Source organism: Procambarus clarkii, chromosome 40 (assembly GCF_040958095.1).
Source record: "Procambarus clarkii isolate CNS0578487 chromosome 40, FALCON_Pclarkii_2.0, whole genome shotgun sequence".
Taxonomy (NCBI): Eukaryota; Metazoa; Arthropoda; class Malacostraca; order Decapoda; family Cambaridae; genus Procambarus; species Procambarus clarkii.
Window position 1 is genome coordinate 19,873,833 of NC_091189.1, and position 15,451 is coordinate 19,889,283.

The 15,451-nt window shown below is 49.8% G+C and overlaps 1 protein-coding gene across 1 annotated transcript in view; it reads left to right on the forward strand.

The window, feature by feature from the left end:
- The window catches only part of LOC138372820 (uncharacterized), a 74,038-nt gene that overhangs the window by 9,904 nt on the left and 48,683 nt on the right, over positions 1-15,451 (forward strand). The window contains exons 3-5 of the mRNA XM_069338482.1: positions 3,143-3,697; positions 4,230-5,249; positions 11,804-11,843. Of these exons, the coding sequence (XP_069194583.1) occupies positions 3,143-3,697; positions 4,230-5,249; positions 11,804-11,843 (1,615 nt within the window). The remainder of the gene's footprint in view (positions 1-3,142; positions 3,698-4,229; positions 5,250-11,803; positions 11,844-15,451) is intronic.

The following is a 15,451-nucleotide window of genomic DNA, read 5'->3' on the forward strand; positions in this document are numbered from 1 at the left end:
CTCACACCTCACCTAGCCCCCCTACTCACACCTCACCTAGCCCCCCTACTCACACCTCACCTAGCCCCCCTACTCACACCTCACCTAGCCCCCCTACTCACACCTCACCTAGCCCCCCTACTCACACCTCACCGGGCTCCTTTATATCTCACCAGGCCCTTACATACTTTTACCCCCCCTCCTCCTCTACCACAACTAGAGCCGGTATACCTCATCATGCGGTTACCTATCAATGGTTCAGATGATCAACGTCTCCGCGGCTCGGTCTCGGACCAAGTCTCTTGGATAGTGGTCTGGTCAACCAGGCTGTTGGACGCGGCTGCTCGCAGCCTGACGCATGAATCACAGCCTGGATGATCAGGTATACTTTGGAGGTGCTAATCGAGTTCTCTCTTGAACACTGTGAGGGGTCGGCCAGTTATGTCCCTTATGTGTAGTGGAAGCGTGTTGAACAGTCTCGGGCCTCTGATGTTGATACAGTTCTCTCTCAGAGTACCTGTTGCACCTCTGCTTTTCAACTGGGGTATTCTGCACATCCTGCCATGCCTTCTGGTCTCATGTGGTGTTATTTCTGTGTGCAGGTTAGGGACCAGCCCCTCTAATATTTCCACGTATAAATTATTATGTATCTTTCCCGCCTGCGCTCAAGAGAATACAGATTGAGGCTCTTTAGTCGGCCCAGTAGTTTAGATGTTTTACTGAGTGGATTCTAGCAGTAAAGGATCTCTGCACGCTCTCCAGGTCAGCAATTTCTCCAGCTTTGAAAGGGGCTGTCATTGTGCAGCAGTACTCCACTCTTGAGAGCACTAGCGTCTTGAAGAGTATCATCATTGGTATAGCATCTCTAGTGTGAAAAGTTCTTGTTACCCAACCTGTCATTTTTCTTGCAGTTGTGACGGCTACTTTATTGTGTTCTTTAAAGGTAAAGTCTTCCGACATGAGTACACCCAGGTCCTTTACATTGCCTTTCGTTCTGTTATAATTTGACTGTGTTTTGTACGTGGTTTCCGTTTTTATATTTTATTTTTTCCCCGTAGCGCATGAGCTGGAATTTATCTTCATTAAACACCATATTTTATGTTGCTCATAAAGAGACCTGATTTACGTCTGATTGGAGGTTTGCAGTATCCTCTATGTTGTCTACTCTCATAAAAAAATCTTAGTGCCATCTGCAAAGGATGATAAAGTACCATAGATTGTGTCCTTGTCTATGTCCGATATGAGGATGAGAAAAAGTACTGGAGCAAGCACAGTACCCTGGGGGACTGAGCTCTTCACGGGTGATGGGCTGGATTTTATTTTGTTAACTATTACACATTGGGTTCTGTTAGTCAGGAAATTGTAGATCCATCTGCCTATTTTTCCGGTAATTTCTTTTGAACGCATTTTGTGTGCAATAACACCATGGTCATATTTGTCGAAAGCTTTTGCGAAATCTCTGTAAATTGCATCAGCGTTTTGTTTGTCTTCCATGGCATCTAATGCCATGTCATAGTGGTCCAGCAACTGTGACAGGCAAGAGCGCTCTGTTCTGAAATCATGTTGTCCGGGGTTATGGAGATGCTGTGATTCCATGTATTTTGTGATCTTACTTCTTAGCACTCTCTCAAAGATTTTTATGATGTACGATGTTAGTGCTATCGGTCTGTAATTTTTTGCCTCTGCCTTATTTCCTCCTTTATAGAGTGGTGCTATCTCTGCTGTTTTTAGTATGTCAGGGATAACGCCAGTATCTAGGCTCTGTCTCCAAAGAAGAATGTGAATGTGAATGCGGTTTGAACATATTTCTAGTGCTACTCAGCTTATTTTTTCCAGGCACTGGTTCAGGATTGCATTTTTTAGCTGTTCTTCCCAGCTTATTTCTGTGAAGTCTTGGTTTGTTTGCTCCCAGTTTATCTGTTTATTATTGAAGTTGAATTTGCTGAAATCTCCTCCACCGGGAATTGGGACTGGTTTTGAAGATCTATTCCCCATGCTTGTCAGAACTTCGATTAAGTTGTGATATGAGTAATAGGTATTTGTAATCATTATGTTCCTGATCAATTCATCATTATTGGTGAAAATGAGGTCCAGCGTGTTCTCCTTCCTAGTTGGTTCTACTATTTGTTGGTTTAAGGCAAACTTGTCAAACATCCGTATCAGATCAATCGCATGTGTCTGTCCATTTAGGCTACTTCCTGGTATTCTTTCTGATATAACTGTATTAGCTAGGTGCTTCCATTTCAGGTGTCGTAGGTTGAAGTCCCCAAGCAGAATGATGTTCGGGGCTGGATTTGTGAGGTTTTCCAAGCAGTGCTCTATTTTCATTAGTTGGTCTTTAAACTGCTGAGGGTTTGCCTCCGGTGACTTATATACAAGGACAACAACTACATTTAGGATCTTTATTTTGACTATCAGCACTTCCACGATATCATTTGTGGTGTTTAGCAGCTCAGTACAGATGAGTGTGTCTTTGATGTAGAGGCTGACCCCACCCTGAAGCCGGTGTTTCCTATCACATCTGAAAAGTTTGTACTCTGAGATCCATATTTCACCATCATGGTAGTCCTTGGTGTGAGTTTCCGTTAGGGCTGCAAACACTGCATTTACCTCATGTAGGAGGCCATCTATGAATTGCACTTTGTTAGATTTGCGTGTGTGTATACCCTGGATGTTGGCAAATAAAATTGATGTTATGTTTGTGGTGTGCTGGATGCCTTACTTGGTGTTAATATCTGAGGCTCTGGTAGAGAGGCCACTGTGTTTGTGTCCTCTCCAGCATTTGACCGAGTTGGTGGTAGAGTCTGGTCATTTTTAGCCATTCTTCTCCTCCTCCTCTTGCTAAAAAATCATCTGGTAAATAGTGTTGTGGCTGCTTTCCTCGAGGCGGTTTGTCGGTCTTATTCGCCTGGTGCCCCTTATATGGAAAGCTGGACATTCCATATTGAAGCACTCTTTCCAGCTAAGGAGTTCTTGCAAAGTTCTGGGTGAAAAAAATCACAGCTTTCGGTGCATTTACATGTACTAAGGAGGATTCTGCACTCCCTAGGGTAATCCCACTTACATATTCCATTTGTTCTTCCCGATATCCCATGCTTATAGGCAGCCCGTTTATAATAACGACAGGTTTCGGGTCCTTGTTTTGTTTGTTTTCCTTTGTCAGAGACCGCACTTTGCTGTGGCGCCGCCCCCGACACAGCACACTGCTGTGGCGCCGCCCCCAACACAGTACACTGCTGTGGCGCCGCCCCCGACACAGCACACTGCTGTGGCGCAGCCCCCGACACAGTACACTGCTGTGGCGCCGCCCCCGACACAGCACACTGCTGTGGCGCCGCCCCCGACACAGTACACTGCTGTGGCGCCGCCCCCGACACAGCACACTGCTGTGGCGCCGCCCCCAACACAGTACACTGCTGTGGCGCCGCCCCCGACACAGCACACTGCTGTGGCGCAGCCCCCGACACAGTACACTGCTGTGGCGCCGCCCCCAACACAGTACACTGCTGTGGCGCCGCCCCCGACACAGCACACTGCTGTGGCGCAGCCCCCGACACAGTACACTGCTGTGGCGCCGCCCCCGACACAGCACACTGCTGTGGCGCCGCCCCCGACACAGTACACTGCTGTGGCGCCGCCCCCGACACAGCACACTGCTGTGGCGCAGCCCCCGACACAGTACACTGCTGTGGCGCCGCCCCCGACACAGCACACTGGTGTGGCGTCCCCCTCCCCCCTATATATTGCCTGGCCTTCCTACACATCGCCTGCCCCCCCCCCCTTATACCTCACCAGGGCCCCCCCTTTCATTACATAGCACCCCCCCCCCCCCGCCCTCTATATCTCAACCATGCAGAAACCGCCTCCAAAAGCCAAGCTCGGGTGCAGATAGTGCCACAACACCAGGCAGGTCCTGTAAGTGACTCCAGCAGACTATGATACCATCAGCGGCGTTCTCTCTCTCCCTCCCTCACTCTTTTCTTCTCTGGCCATCCTTTCCCTCCCCTCCACCTCTAACAGCCCTTGCCTCTCTCTACCTTCCTACCTCCCTGCCTTCCTACCTCCCTGCCTTCCTACCTCCCTGCCTTCCACCTTTAACAGTCCTTGCCTCTCCCCGTCCCTCCCTTCCTCTTTTCCTCTCTCCCTACCTTCCTCTCACCGTTCCTCCCTCCCTCACTCAGCCCAGGGCGCCTGTACGGCCGCTTCCAGTGAGGAGGGAAAAACAAACGCCAATATGAGTGACTTTCCAGGAGGGCGGCCCAGGCCAGGTTATCTCTCCGCCTGACTCCCTCTCGCCCTCACGCCCCACACTCGCCCTCACGCCCCACACTCGCCCACACGTCCCACACTCGCCCACACGCCCCACACTCGCCCACACGTCCCACACTCGCCCACACGCCCCACACTCGCCCACACGCCCCACACTCGCCCACACGCCCCACACGCCCCACACTCTCCCACACGACCCACACTCTCCCACACGTCCCACACTCTCCCACACGCCTCACACTCTCCCACACGTCCCACACTCGCCCACACGACCCACACTCTCCCACACGTCCCACACTCTCCCACACTCGCCCACACGTCCCACACTCGCCCACACGCCCCACACGCCCAACACTCGCCCACACGACCCACACTCGCCCACACGCCCCACACTCGCCCACACGTCCCACGCTCACCCACACGTCCCACACTCGCCCACACGACCCACACTCGCCCACACGCCCCACACTCGCCCACACGACCCACACTCGCCCACACGACCCACACTCGCCCACACGCCCCACACTCGCCCACACGTCCCACGCTCACCCACAGGCCCCACACTCTCCCACACGTCCCACACTCTCCCACACTCGCCCACACGTCCCACACTCGCCCACACGCCCCACACGCCCCACACTCGCCCACACGACCCACACTCGCCCACACGCCCCACACTCTCCCACACGTCCCACACTCGCCCACACGACCCACACTCGCCCACACGCCCCACACTCTCCCACACGTCCCACACTCGCCCACACGACCCACACTCGCCCACACGCCCCACACTCACCCACACGCCCCACACGCCCCACACTCGCCCACACGACCCACACTCGCCCACACGACCCACACTCGCCCACACGCCCCACACTCGCCCACACGACCCACACTCGCCCACACGCCCCACACTCGCCCTCACGCCCCACACTCGCCCACACGTCCCACACTCGCCCACACGCCCCACACTCGCCCACACGACCCACACTCGCCCACAGGCCCCACACTCACCCACACGCCCCACACTCACCCACACGCCCCACACCACCCACACGCCCCACACTCACCCACACGCCCCACACTCACCCACACGCCCCACACCACCCACACGCCCCACACGCCCCACACCACCCACACGCCCCACACGCCCCACACCACCCACACCACCCACACGCCCCACACGCCCCACACGCCCCACACCACCCACACGCCCCACACTCACCCACACGCCCCACACTCACCCACACGCCCCACACCACCCACACGCCCCACACGCCCCACACCACCCACACGCCCCACACGCCCCACACCACCCACACGCCCCACACGCCCCACACCACCCACACCACCCACACGCCCCACACTCACCCACACGCCCCACACTCACCCACACGACCCACACTCACCCACACGCCCCACACTCACCCACACGCCCCACACGCCCCACACGCCCCACACGCCCCACACTCACCCACACGCCCCACACCACCCACACCACCCACACGCCCCACACGCCCCACACCACCCACACGCCCCACACTCACCCACACGCCCCACACCACCCACACGCCCCACACCACCCACACGCCCCACACCACCCACACGCCCCACACCACCCACACGCCCCACACTCACCCACACGCCCCACACTCACCCACACGCCCCACACTCACCCACACGCCCCACACTCACCCACACGCCCCACACCACCCACACGCCCCACACCACCCACACGCCCCACACTCACCCACACGCTTCACACCTGCAGTCTACACTAAGGAAACAAACATAGGAATGTGCCTAAATGCCAACAGTGACTGCCCAGACAGGTACAAGCGGAGTGTTGTTAACGCTTATGTCGACCGTGCTCTCAGCCACAGCTCAGAATGGAAGCAAGTCGACGAAGAACTCTGTAGGGTAAGGCAGGTCCTAGTCAACAACGGCTTCTCCAATGGTTTCGTCGAAGACATCATAAAAAGGAAAGTGAAATGCCATGCAACCTCTGAAGAGACAACTAACACAACACCTATACCCCCTATTAGACTATTTTACAGGAACTTCTTTTCCACAGCCCATAAAACGGAGGAAAGGGTCCTGAAAGATATTGTTAATAGAAACGTTATCCCTACAGACAAAAATCAGAAGATACAACTGACGATTTACTATAAAACCAAAAAAACGGCCAGCCTACTCATGAGAAACTCTCCAGACACAAAGCAGAACGCTTTAAAAGAGACCAACGTCGTCTATGCCTTCAAATGCCCTCTTGGGGACTGTAAGCCTCAAAAAACTCAGTATATAGGCAAGACAACAACATCTCTTTCCAGGCGTTTAACGATGCATAAGCAACAGGGCTCCATTAAGGAACATATAGTCTCTTCCCACAACCAAACCATCACCAGAGAAATCTTAGCAAACAACAAAGAAATCATCGATAGATACAGCGATAGCAGGCGGCTTGACATCTGCGAGGCACTACACATCAAGAAGTCAACACCAGCAATCAACAGCCAATTAAAGCACAACTATATTCTACCCACTTCAAGACTCCGCTCCAATATAGAAGCATCAAGAAATATGGGCCAATAAAAATAGGCCTTCTGCAGTTACCTACCTTTAATACCCATTGTTTCGTGTCCTGTCTTATGTTAAAAGTTTATTTTCACCTCATCCAAAACTGTTGTAACATGTCACCTCACCCAAATGTAGGTATAAAAATTCGAAGATGTTTAAGCTCTATTCAGTTAAAATTGTGTGTGTGTGTGTAAACTAAAGTCTTTGAAAATGTAATAAGTTTTACGAAACGCGCTCAAGTGTCGCGTCAGACTAGAAATAAAAATGAATTTTGGAGAATTGATTTTTGAATTACCATCAACAGTGAAAAGAAACGTAAGAAAGATCGAGAAAATTGGTGTTAGAATTATTAATCTTACTTTTTCGGTCATATTTAATAATATATGTCTACAGGAAAGACTGCTACCAAAATATACTAATATATATATATATATATATATATATATATATATATATATATATATATATATATATATATATATATATATATATATATAAAAGTGTCAGACAACGGAGGAAGAATTGAATTTCCTTAAGTACTTTCGTAGATTAATACATCTTCAGAAGGAATGATTTACAAGTCAATAAGTTTAGGACATATATAGGCAGGAGAGAGAGGTGAAGTGAGGTACAATGACAAATATATGAATTGGATTAAGTGGACATAAAATAAGAGCTGCATCATATGGGCCAATAGGCCCATACATGGATAATAATAGCATTATCCTACTACTACTACTACTAAGATAGTAGATATTAACAATGAATTAGGTAGACAAATTTTTATCAATGATCCTACTCAAATCGCCCTTTAACTGATCAATCAAAAATGGATCTAAATTATATAACCCACTGCTAATGTTCAAATTACATTATTTTGTAATCTGTATTAGAGCAGATTCAATTATGTTCCTATTGAAACTGCTTTTACAATTCCTTATTGAAGAAGCCATCTCTCAATCAATTTGGCGAGAAATAATTAGGGCGAATATACAAGTATGGGGCCACCACGGCCCCGTAACCCTCCCCTGCCCCGGCCCCGTAACCCCCTTTCCCCTGGGCCCCGTACCTCTCCACGCCCCGTACCCCCACCCCCGGGAACCCCCTCCTGCACATCTCAGGCTAAACAATAAGCCCAAAAATAAACACTAGGTAGAACCTCGGCTCAACGGCTTTATTCACACCCACAGAGGCGTCCACGAGTGTTGGGGAGGGGCAGCAGCCTCCAGTGTGTCCTGGGGAGGGGCAGCAGCATCCTTCAGTGTGTCCTGGGGAGGGGCAGCAGCCTCCAGTGTGTCCTGGGGAGGGGCAGCAGCCTCCAGTGTGTCCTGGGGAGGGGCAGCAGCCTCCAGTGTGTCCTGGGGAGGGGCAGCAGCCTCCAGTGTGTCCTGGGGAGGGGCAGCAGCATCCTTCAGTGTGTCCTGGGGAGGGGCAGCAGCATCCTTCAGTGTGTCCTGGGGAGGGGCAGCAGCAGCCTCCAGTGTGTCCTGGGGAGGGGCAGCAGCATCCTTCAGTGTGTCCTGGGGAGGGGCAGCAGCATCCTTCAGTGTGTCCTGGGGAGGGGCAGCAGCATCCTTCAGTGTGTCCTGGGGAGGGGCAGCAGCAGCCTTCAGTGAGTCCTGGGGAGGGGCAGCATCCTTCAGTGTGTCCTGGGGAGGGGCAGCAGCATCCTTCAGTGTGTCCTGGGGAGGGGCAGCAGCATCCTTCAGTGTGTCCTGGGGAGAGGCAGCAGCAGCCTCCAGTGTGTCCTGGGGAGGGGCAGCAGCAGCCTCCAGTGTGCCCTGGGGAGGGGCAGCAGCAGCCTCCAGTGTGCCCTGGGGAGGGGCAGCAGCAGCCTCCAGTGTGTCCTGGGGAGGGACAGCAGCAACCTCCAGTGTGACCTGGGGAGGAGCAGCAGCCTCCAGTGTGACCTGGGAAGGGGCAGCAGCCTCCAGTGTGACCTGGGAAGGGGCAGCAGCCTCCAGTGTGACCTGGGAAGGGGCAGCAGCCTCCAGTGTGACAGGTTGAAGGACGGGGGAAGGAGAGAGGAGGGGGACAGAAGGGAGAGGTGAGGGAGGGGGCGGGAGAGGCATAATCAGAGTGAGACTTCAACAATGCCGTGATCAACACTTGAGAACTGTTAATGCTTAGAGACATGATCCGCCAAGGCCGCCCCTCCCCCCCCCCCCCACACACACAAGTCCCTCAACCTCCCCTCCCTGTGCAAGGGGAGGAGGAGGGGGAGCCACAATTACTGCTACAGGCAAGAAAATGAGGGAGGGGGGGTTTCGAACCCTTGAGCGCGAAGGAGCACCGTTAGGTAAGAACGATGGGCATGACAGTTGGGGGGTTCGAACCTGGGCAGCAGACTCGCGAGAGTCGTGTTTACAAGCGCGTTTATCCAGGCGTCGGACGTGGGCGCCGACAGAGGCTGACACGAGCCGCCCTGTCGGAACCTGCCAACGCCGCCCCCATGACAACACCTACACGCCCCCACACACACGTACACACACTAAACCTACACGCCACGCTCCACTCACGCACATAAATATTAAGGCAGAACCAAAAAAGAGAGTTAGTACAGGATTCGGACACGGGCATAAATATTCCGCCAGCAAAACATGAGGATTTGGACGAGGAGAACTGAGACAACAGAGCTAGGGATTCCCAGCCTCCTTCCACCTAGCAGCATTTATCCCTCTTCACCTAGCGTCATCTTTCTCACCTAGCAACATCCATCCCTCTCCACCTAGCGGCATCTCTTTTGCCTAGCAGCATCCATCGCTCTCCTATCCCAGAGGCATCCATCCCGCTCCAATCCTAGTAGCATCCATCTCTACCTAGCGGCATCTCTCGCCTAGCAGCATCCATCCCTCTCCAAGCCTAGCAGCATCCATCCCTCTCCAAGCCTAGCAGCATCCATCCCTCTCCAAGCATCATACGCCTCTTCTCCCTCCACCACTCTCGAGTCTATCTAAGCACAATCAACACTATTACACAAGATCTGTGAAGGACGCGGTTGCAGTTAATCTGTCTAACTCCTTCCATCCTTCCCTCTCTCCCTTCCTACCATTTCACCCCCTCCCCCTCTCCTATGATTATCTTCTTCCTCTTGCAGCCACAGATTCAAGCTCTCAAAATCTTGTGGCAAAAATTACGAGGCGGAACCCCCACACTCATCCTCCTATCCATTAAATAATAGATATGACGATAGACCGAGGCGCCTTGACTTCATGCTTCATCAGGAGGATGACTGTGACATGCTTTTTACTGACTATGAACTACATTCTGCTCGTCTACGTTCTACATAAAGGTAGGCCTACATCTCCCGGGGAGGTTACCTTGAGGTTACCTTGAGGAATTTCCGGGGCTTAGCGTCCCCGCGGCCCGGTCGTCGACCAGGCCTCCAAGGGAGGCTGGAGTTACTTACGGCATACTGCGTTCGCTTGTACTAGTGCCAGAAACTCTTTGCTTCAATTGTATAATATGAGTTATGTAACTGGGGAGCTTCCAAAGTGATGGGACCAACAGCCTTATTATTCCCATTCCTGAGCCTAATCAGCAGAGTGCCTTTCGCCCAATCTCCCTCACTAGTTGTCGCTCTAAGTGTCGTGAGAGGATGGTTCTAAACCGTCTCCTTTATAGAATTAGTAACGTGTTATCTCCCCAGATATATGGCTTCACGCATGGAAGGAGTGATGTACATCACTATATTACATGATCCCCTATATGGACACCATATGGCCTCGGGTCGGGCTTGGGGAGTACCTGGAGAGTACCTGGTGAGGGTTCTGGGAGTTCTTCTACTCCCCGAGCCCGGCCTCGACTTGTGATAATTTTATCCAACAGGCTGCTGCTTGGAGCGGCCCGCAGGCCCACATATCCACTACAATCTGGTTGGTCCGGCACTTCTTTCAAGAACTAAGTACTTCTTGAAAACATCCACCTTTGTTCTGGCAATATTTCTAATGCTTGCTGGGAGGGTGTTGAACAGCTGTGGACCTCTGATGTTCAGACAGTGTTCTCTGATTGTGCCTATGGCACCTCTACTCTTCACTGGTTCTATTCTGCATTTCTTCCGTATCTTTCGATCCAGTATGTTGTTACCTGGTTGATACCTGGTTGACATACATGTCTAACCTACGCTTGAAACAATCCATCGGCTCCATGTCTGGTTGATACTTGGTTGATGGAGTTCTGGGAGTTCTTCTACTCCCCAAGCCCGGCCCGAGGCCAGGCTTGACTTGTGAGAGTTTGGTCCACCAGACTGTTGCTTGGAGCGGCCCGCAGGCCCACATATCCACCACAGCCCGGTTGTTCTGAAACTTCTTTTAGAAAACAATCTAGTTTTCTCTTGAAGATGTTCACGGTTGTTCCAGCAATATTTCTTATGCTCGCTGGGAGGGTGTTGAACAACCGTGGACCTCTGATGTTTATACAGTGTTCTCTGATTGTGCCTATGGCACTTCTGCTCTTCACTGGTTCTATTCTACATTTTCTTCCATATCGTTCACTCCAGTACGTTGTTATTTTACTGTGTACATTTGGTACTTGGCCCTCCAGTATCTTCCAGGTGTATATTATTTGATATCTCTCTCGTCTTCTTTCTAGTGAGTACATTTGGAGGGCTTTGAGACGATCCCAATAATTTAGGTGCTTTATTGCATCTATGCGTGCCGTATATGTTCTCTGTATTCCCTCTATTTCAGCAATCTCTCCTGCTCTGAAGGGGGAAGTGAGTACTGAGCAGTACTCAAGACGGGACAACACAAGTGACTTGAAGAGTACAACCATTGTGATGGGATCCCTGGATTTGAACTGTGCAAATTATTATTCTACTGTGCAAATTTGGGACCTGGCCTTCCAGTATCTTCCATGTATATATTATTTGATACCTTTCTCGTCGCCTTTCCAGAGAGTACATTTTGAGATCTTTGAGAAAGTCCCATTAATTTAGCTGTTTTATCGTTTCTAAGCGTGCCGTATATGTTCTCTGTAGTCCCTCAAATTCAGAGATCTCTCCCGCTCTGAAAGGGGAAGTGAGTACCGAGCAATACTCAAGACGGGACAGCACCAGTGATTTAAATAGTATTAGCATTGCTGTGGGGTCTCTGGATTTGAACGTTCTCATAAACCATCCTATCATTTTCCTGGCGGCCGCTATATTTGCTCGGTTATGTTCACTAAATGTCAGGTCGTCAGATATCATAATTCCCAGATCTTTTACGTGTTGCTTTCCTTCCATAAGTAGGTCTGATTGTGTCCTGTACCCTGTGTTTCGTTTAACTTACCATAAGGCTACCGTGAGATGATTTCGGGGCTTAGCGTACCCGCGGCCCGGTCGTCGACCAGGCCTCCTCGTTGCTGGACTGGTCAACCAGGCTGTTGGACGCGGCTGCTCGAAGCATGACGTATGAGTTATAGCCTGGTTGATCAGGTATCCTTTAGAGGTGTTTATCCAGTTCTCTCTTGAACACTGTGAGGGTCGGCCAGTTATGCCCCTTATGTGTAGTGGAAGCGTGTTGAACAGTCTCGGGCCTCTGATGTTGATAGTTCTCTCTCAGAGTACCTGTTGCACCTCTGCTCTTCAACAGGGTTATTCTGCACATTCTGTCATGCCTCCTGGTCTCATGTGGTGTTATTTCTGTGTGCAGGTTTGGGACCAGCCCCTCTACTATTTTCCCACGTGTAAATTATTATGTATCTCTCCCGCCTGCGCTCAAGAGATTACAGATTTAGGCATTTTAGTCGTTCCCAATAGTTTAGAAGTTTTACTGAATGGATTCTAGCAGTAAAGGGTCTCTGCACGCTCTCCAGGTCAGCAATTTCTCCAGTTTTGAAAAGGACTGTCATTATGCAACAGTATTTCACTCTAGAGAGCACTAGCGTCTTGAAAAGTCTCATCATTGATATAGCATCTCTAGTGCGAAGGATTCTTGTTATCCAACCTGTCATTTTTCTTGCCGTTATGACGGCTACTTTATTGTGCACTTTAAAAGGTTAGGACTTCCGACGTGAGTACACCCAGGTCCTTTGCATTGCTTTTTAGTTCTATGTTATGATTTGACTGCATTTTGTACGTTGTTTCCGTTTTTAGATTTTATTTTTTTCCGTAGCGCAGGAGCTAGAACTTATCTTCGTTAAAAATGAAACGAGGATACTAATATACCTAAGTTTCACCGAACCTAAGTACCTGGAACTTGTCGCCGTTAATCATGTTATTTTCTGTTGCCCAATCGACGACTTCACGCATGGAAGGTCCTAAAAAAAATACTAATTAATATTAGTATTAATATCTGCCTACAGTTCAGTGTCAGTGTCTTCTACAGAGGAAATTTTCATGCTGATGTATCATGTGTAAAGGACGACATGAAGCTGTGACTAGTATTTTTGTTTATATCAGAGATAAGAATGAGAACTAGCAGCGGTGCAAGGACTGTGATCTGGGGTACAGAGCTTTTCACTGCACTTGGGCTTGATCTTATTGGATTGACGTCACACACTGCATTCTGTTTGATAGAAAGTTGAAAATCCAACGCCCCACTTTATCTGTTATTCCAATTGACCTCATTTTGTGTGCTATCACTCCAGAGTCACATTTGTCGAATGCTTTTGCAAAGTCTGTGTATACAACATCTGCATTTTGCTTTTCCTCTAAGGCTTCTGTGATTTTGTCATAGTGGTTGAGTAACTGTGACAGACAGGATCTTCCCGCTCTAAATCTATATTGTCCTGGGTTGTGTAGTTCATTATTTTCAATAAAACTAGGATTTTGATTCCTAATCACTCTTTCAAAAACTTGTATTATGTGAGATGTTAGTGCAACTGGTCTATATTTTTTGCCAAAGCTTTACTACCTCCCATGTGCAGAGGAGCTATATCTGCTGATTTAAGTGCAGCTGGTACCTCCCCTGTATCCAGGCTCTTTCTCCATATTACGCTGAGAGCTTGCGCTACTGGTACTTTACATTTCTTTATAAATATTGAATTCCACGAGTCAGGCCCAGGAGCTGAGTGCATGGGCATGGTGTTATATTATCTGCAGCTTGCATGTCATTCATAAAGAAGCTGTCTGGGTCATCAACTTTCATGTTGTTTATTGGTGTGCTAAACATAGCCTCATACTGGCTTCTTAGAATTTCAAAAATTTCTTTGTTGTCCTCTGTGTACGTACCTTCAGTGGTAATTAAAGGTCCAATACTGATGGAGGTTTTTTATTTTGATTTAGAATGTGAAAAATATTTTGGATTTTTCTTTATCTCTTATATAGCTTTCTGTTCCAATTCCATTTCCTCAGACTCGTATGATCGCTTCAACGTTTGTTCTGTTTCTTCGATCTCCCTGTTCAAGTTTATTTTCTTTTCTTGTGATAGTCGTGTCTGCCTAAGCATTTCCGTTATTTTTTCCTTCTCCTGTACCAAGGGGAGCCGGTCGGCCGAGCGGACAGCACGCTGGACTTGTGATCCTGTGGTCCTGGGTTCGATCCCAGGCGCCGGCGAGAAACAATGGGCAGAGTTTCTTTCACCCTATGCCCCTGTTACCTAGCAGTAAAATAGGTACCTGGGTGTTAGTCAGCTGTCACGGGCTGCTTCCTGGGGGTGAAGGCCTGGTCGAGGACCGGGCCGCGGGGAACACTAAAAAGCCCCGAAATCATCTCAAGATAACCTCAAGTACAGTCGTCTGCGTTCTCTTTCTAGAGTGGTCCTCTTTCTGCCCCTCCTCACAGGCACGTGCTTCAAGCAGACCTTGTAAGCTTCAGCTGTCAGTTGAGCTATTCCCTGTGTGGGAGTTTTGTCGTTTAAGACCGTCTCCCATTGAATGGTTGCAAGATCTATATTTATTTTTTCCAAGTCGATCCTCTTATTGTTGAAACTGAATTGACTGAATACCCCTACTCGCTTGATGATTCTCTTGGACCTAATACTGTTATTACTGTTAGTTTGTAGTATCTGAGATTGCTATGTCTCTGATATTCATCATTGCTTGTGAATAACAAGTCTAGTGTGTTTTCGTTCCTAGTTGGTTCTGTAGTCTGTTGATTGAGCGAGAATTTGTCACAGAATCTCAAAAGTTCTCTGACCTGTGGTTGGTTATTTCCCGGGTCGTTCCCTGCTATGATGTTTGTGTTTGTCATTCTCCATCTTAGACTTGGTAAACTGAAGGGACGACCCCCCCCCCTCCTCCTCCACCCCCACCAAGGGCTGACCCTCCACCACTACCCCCACCAAGGGCTGACCTGCCCCACCCTACCCATGCCCAGGGCGGGGGGCACATCCTGGCTGCTTCAACAAAGGGTTGCTCCCACCAGCATTTATATCCATTACAATTCTTATCTATTTTCAACCCCGCTCCATTACCCAGGTTATGGATCTAATGGGCGCGATAGACTGGACTTTGTGGCACTGGGGAGAGGGGGAAATAGAGGGGGAGGGTAAGAAAGGGGGTTAGGAGCACAGAGCTAATGGGAGGACAGAGGGCGGGAGATGGGGTTAGGGAAATAGTGGGGAATTAATGGGAGGCAAGGAATAAACAGCTAAAATTGTAGGAAATTTGGTAGAGGCGAATAATGGAGATCAGGTCATTAGTAACAGTTAATGGAAGGTCAACAACACAAACCAAAGGTGAGAATATAATGAGAACATAAATA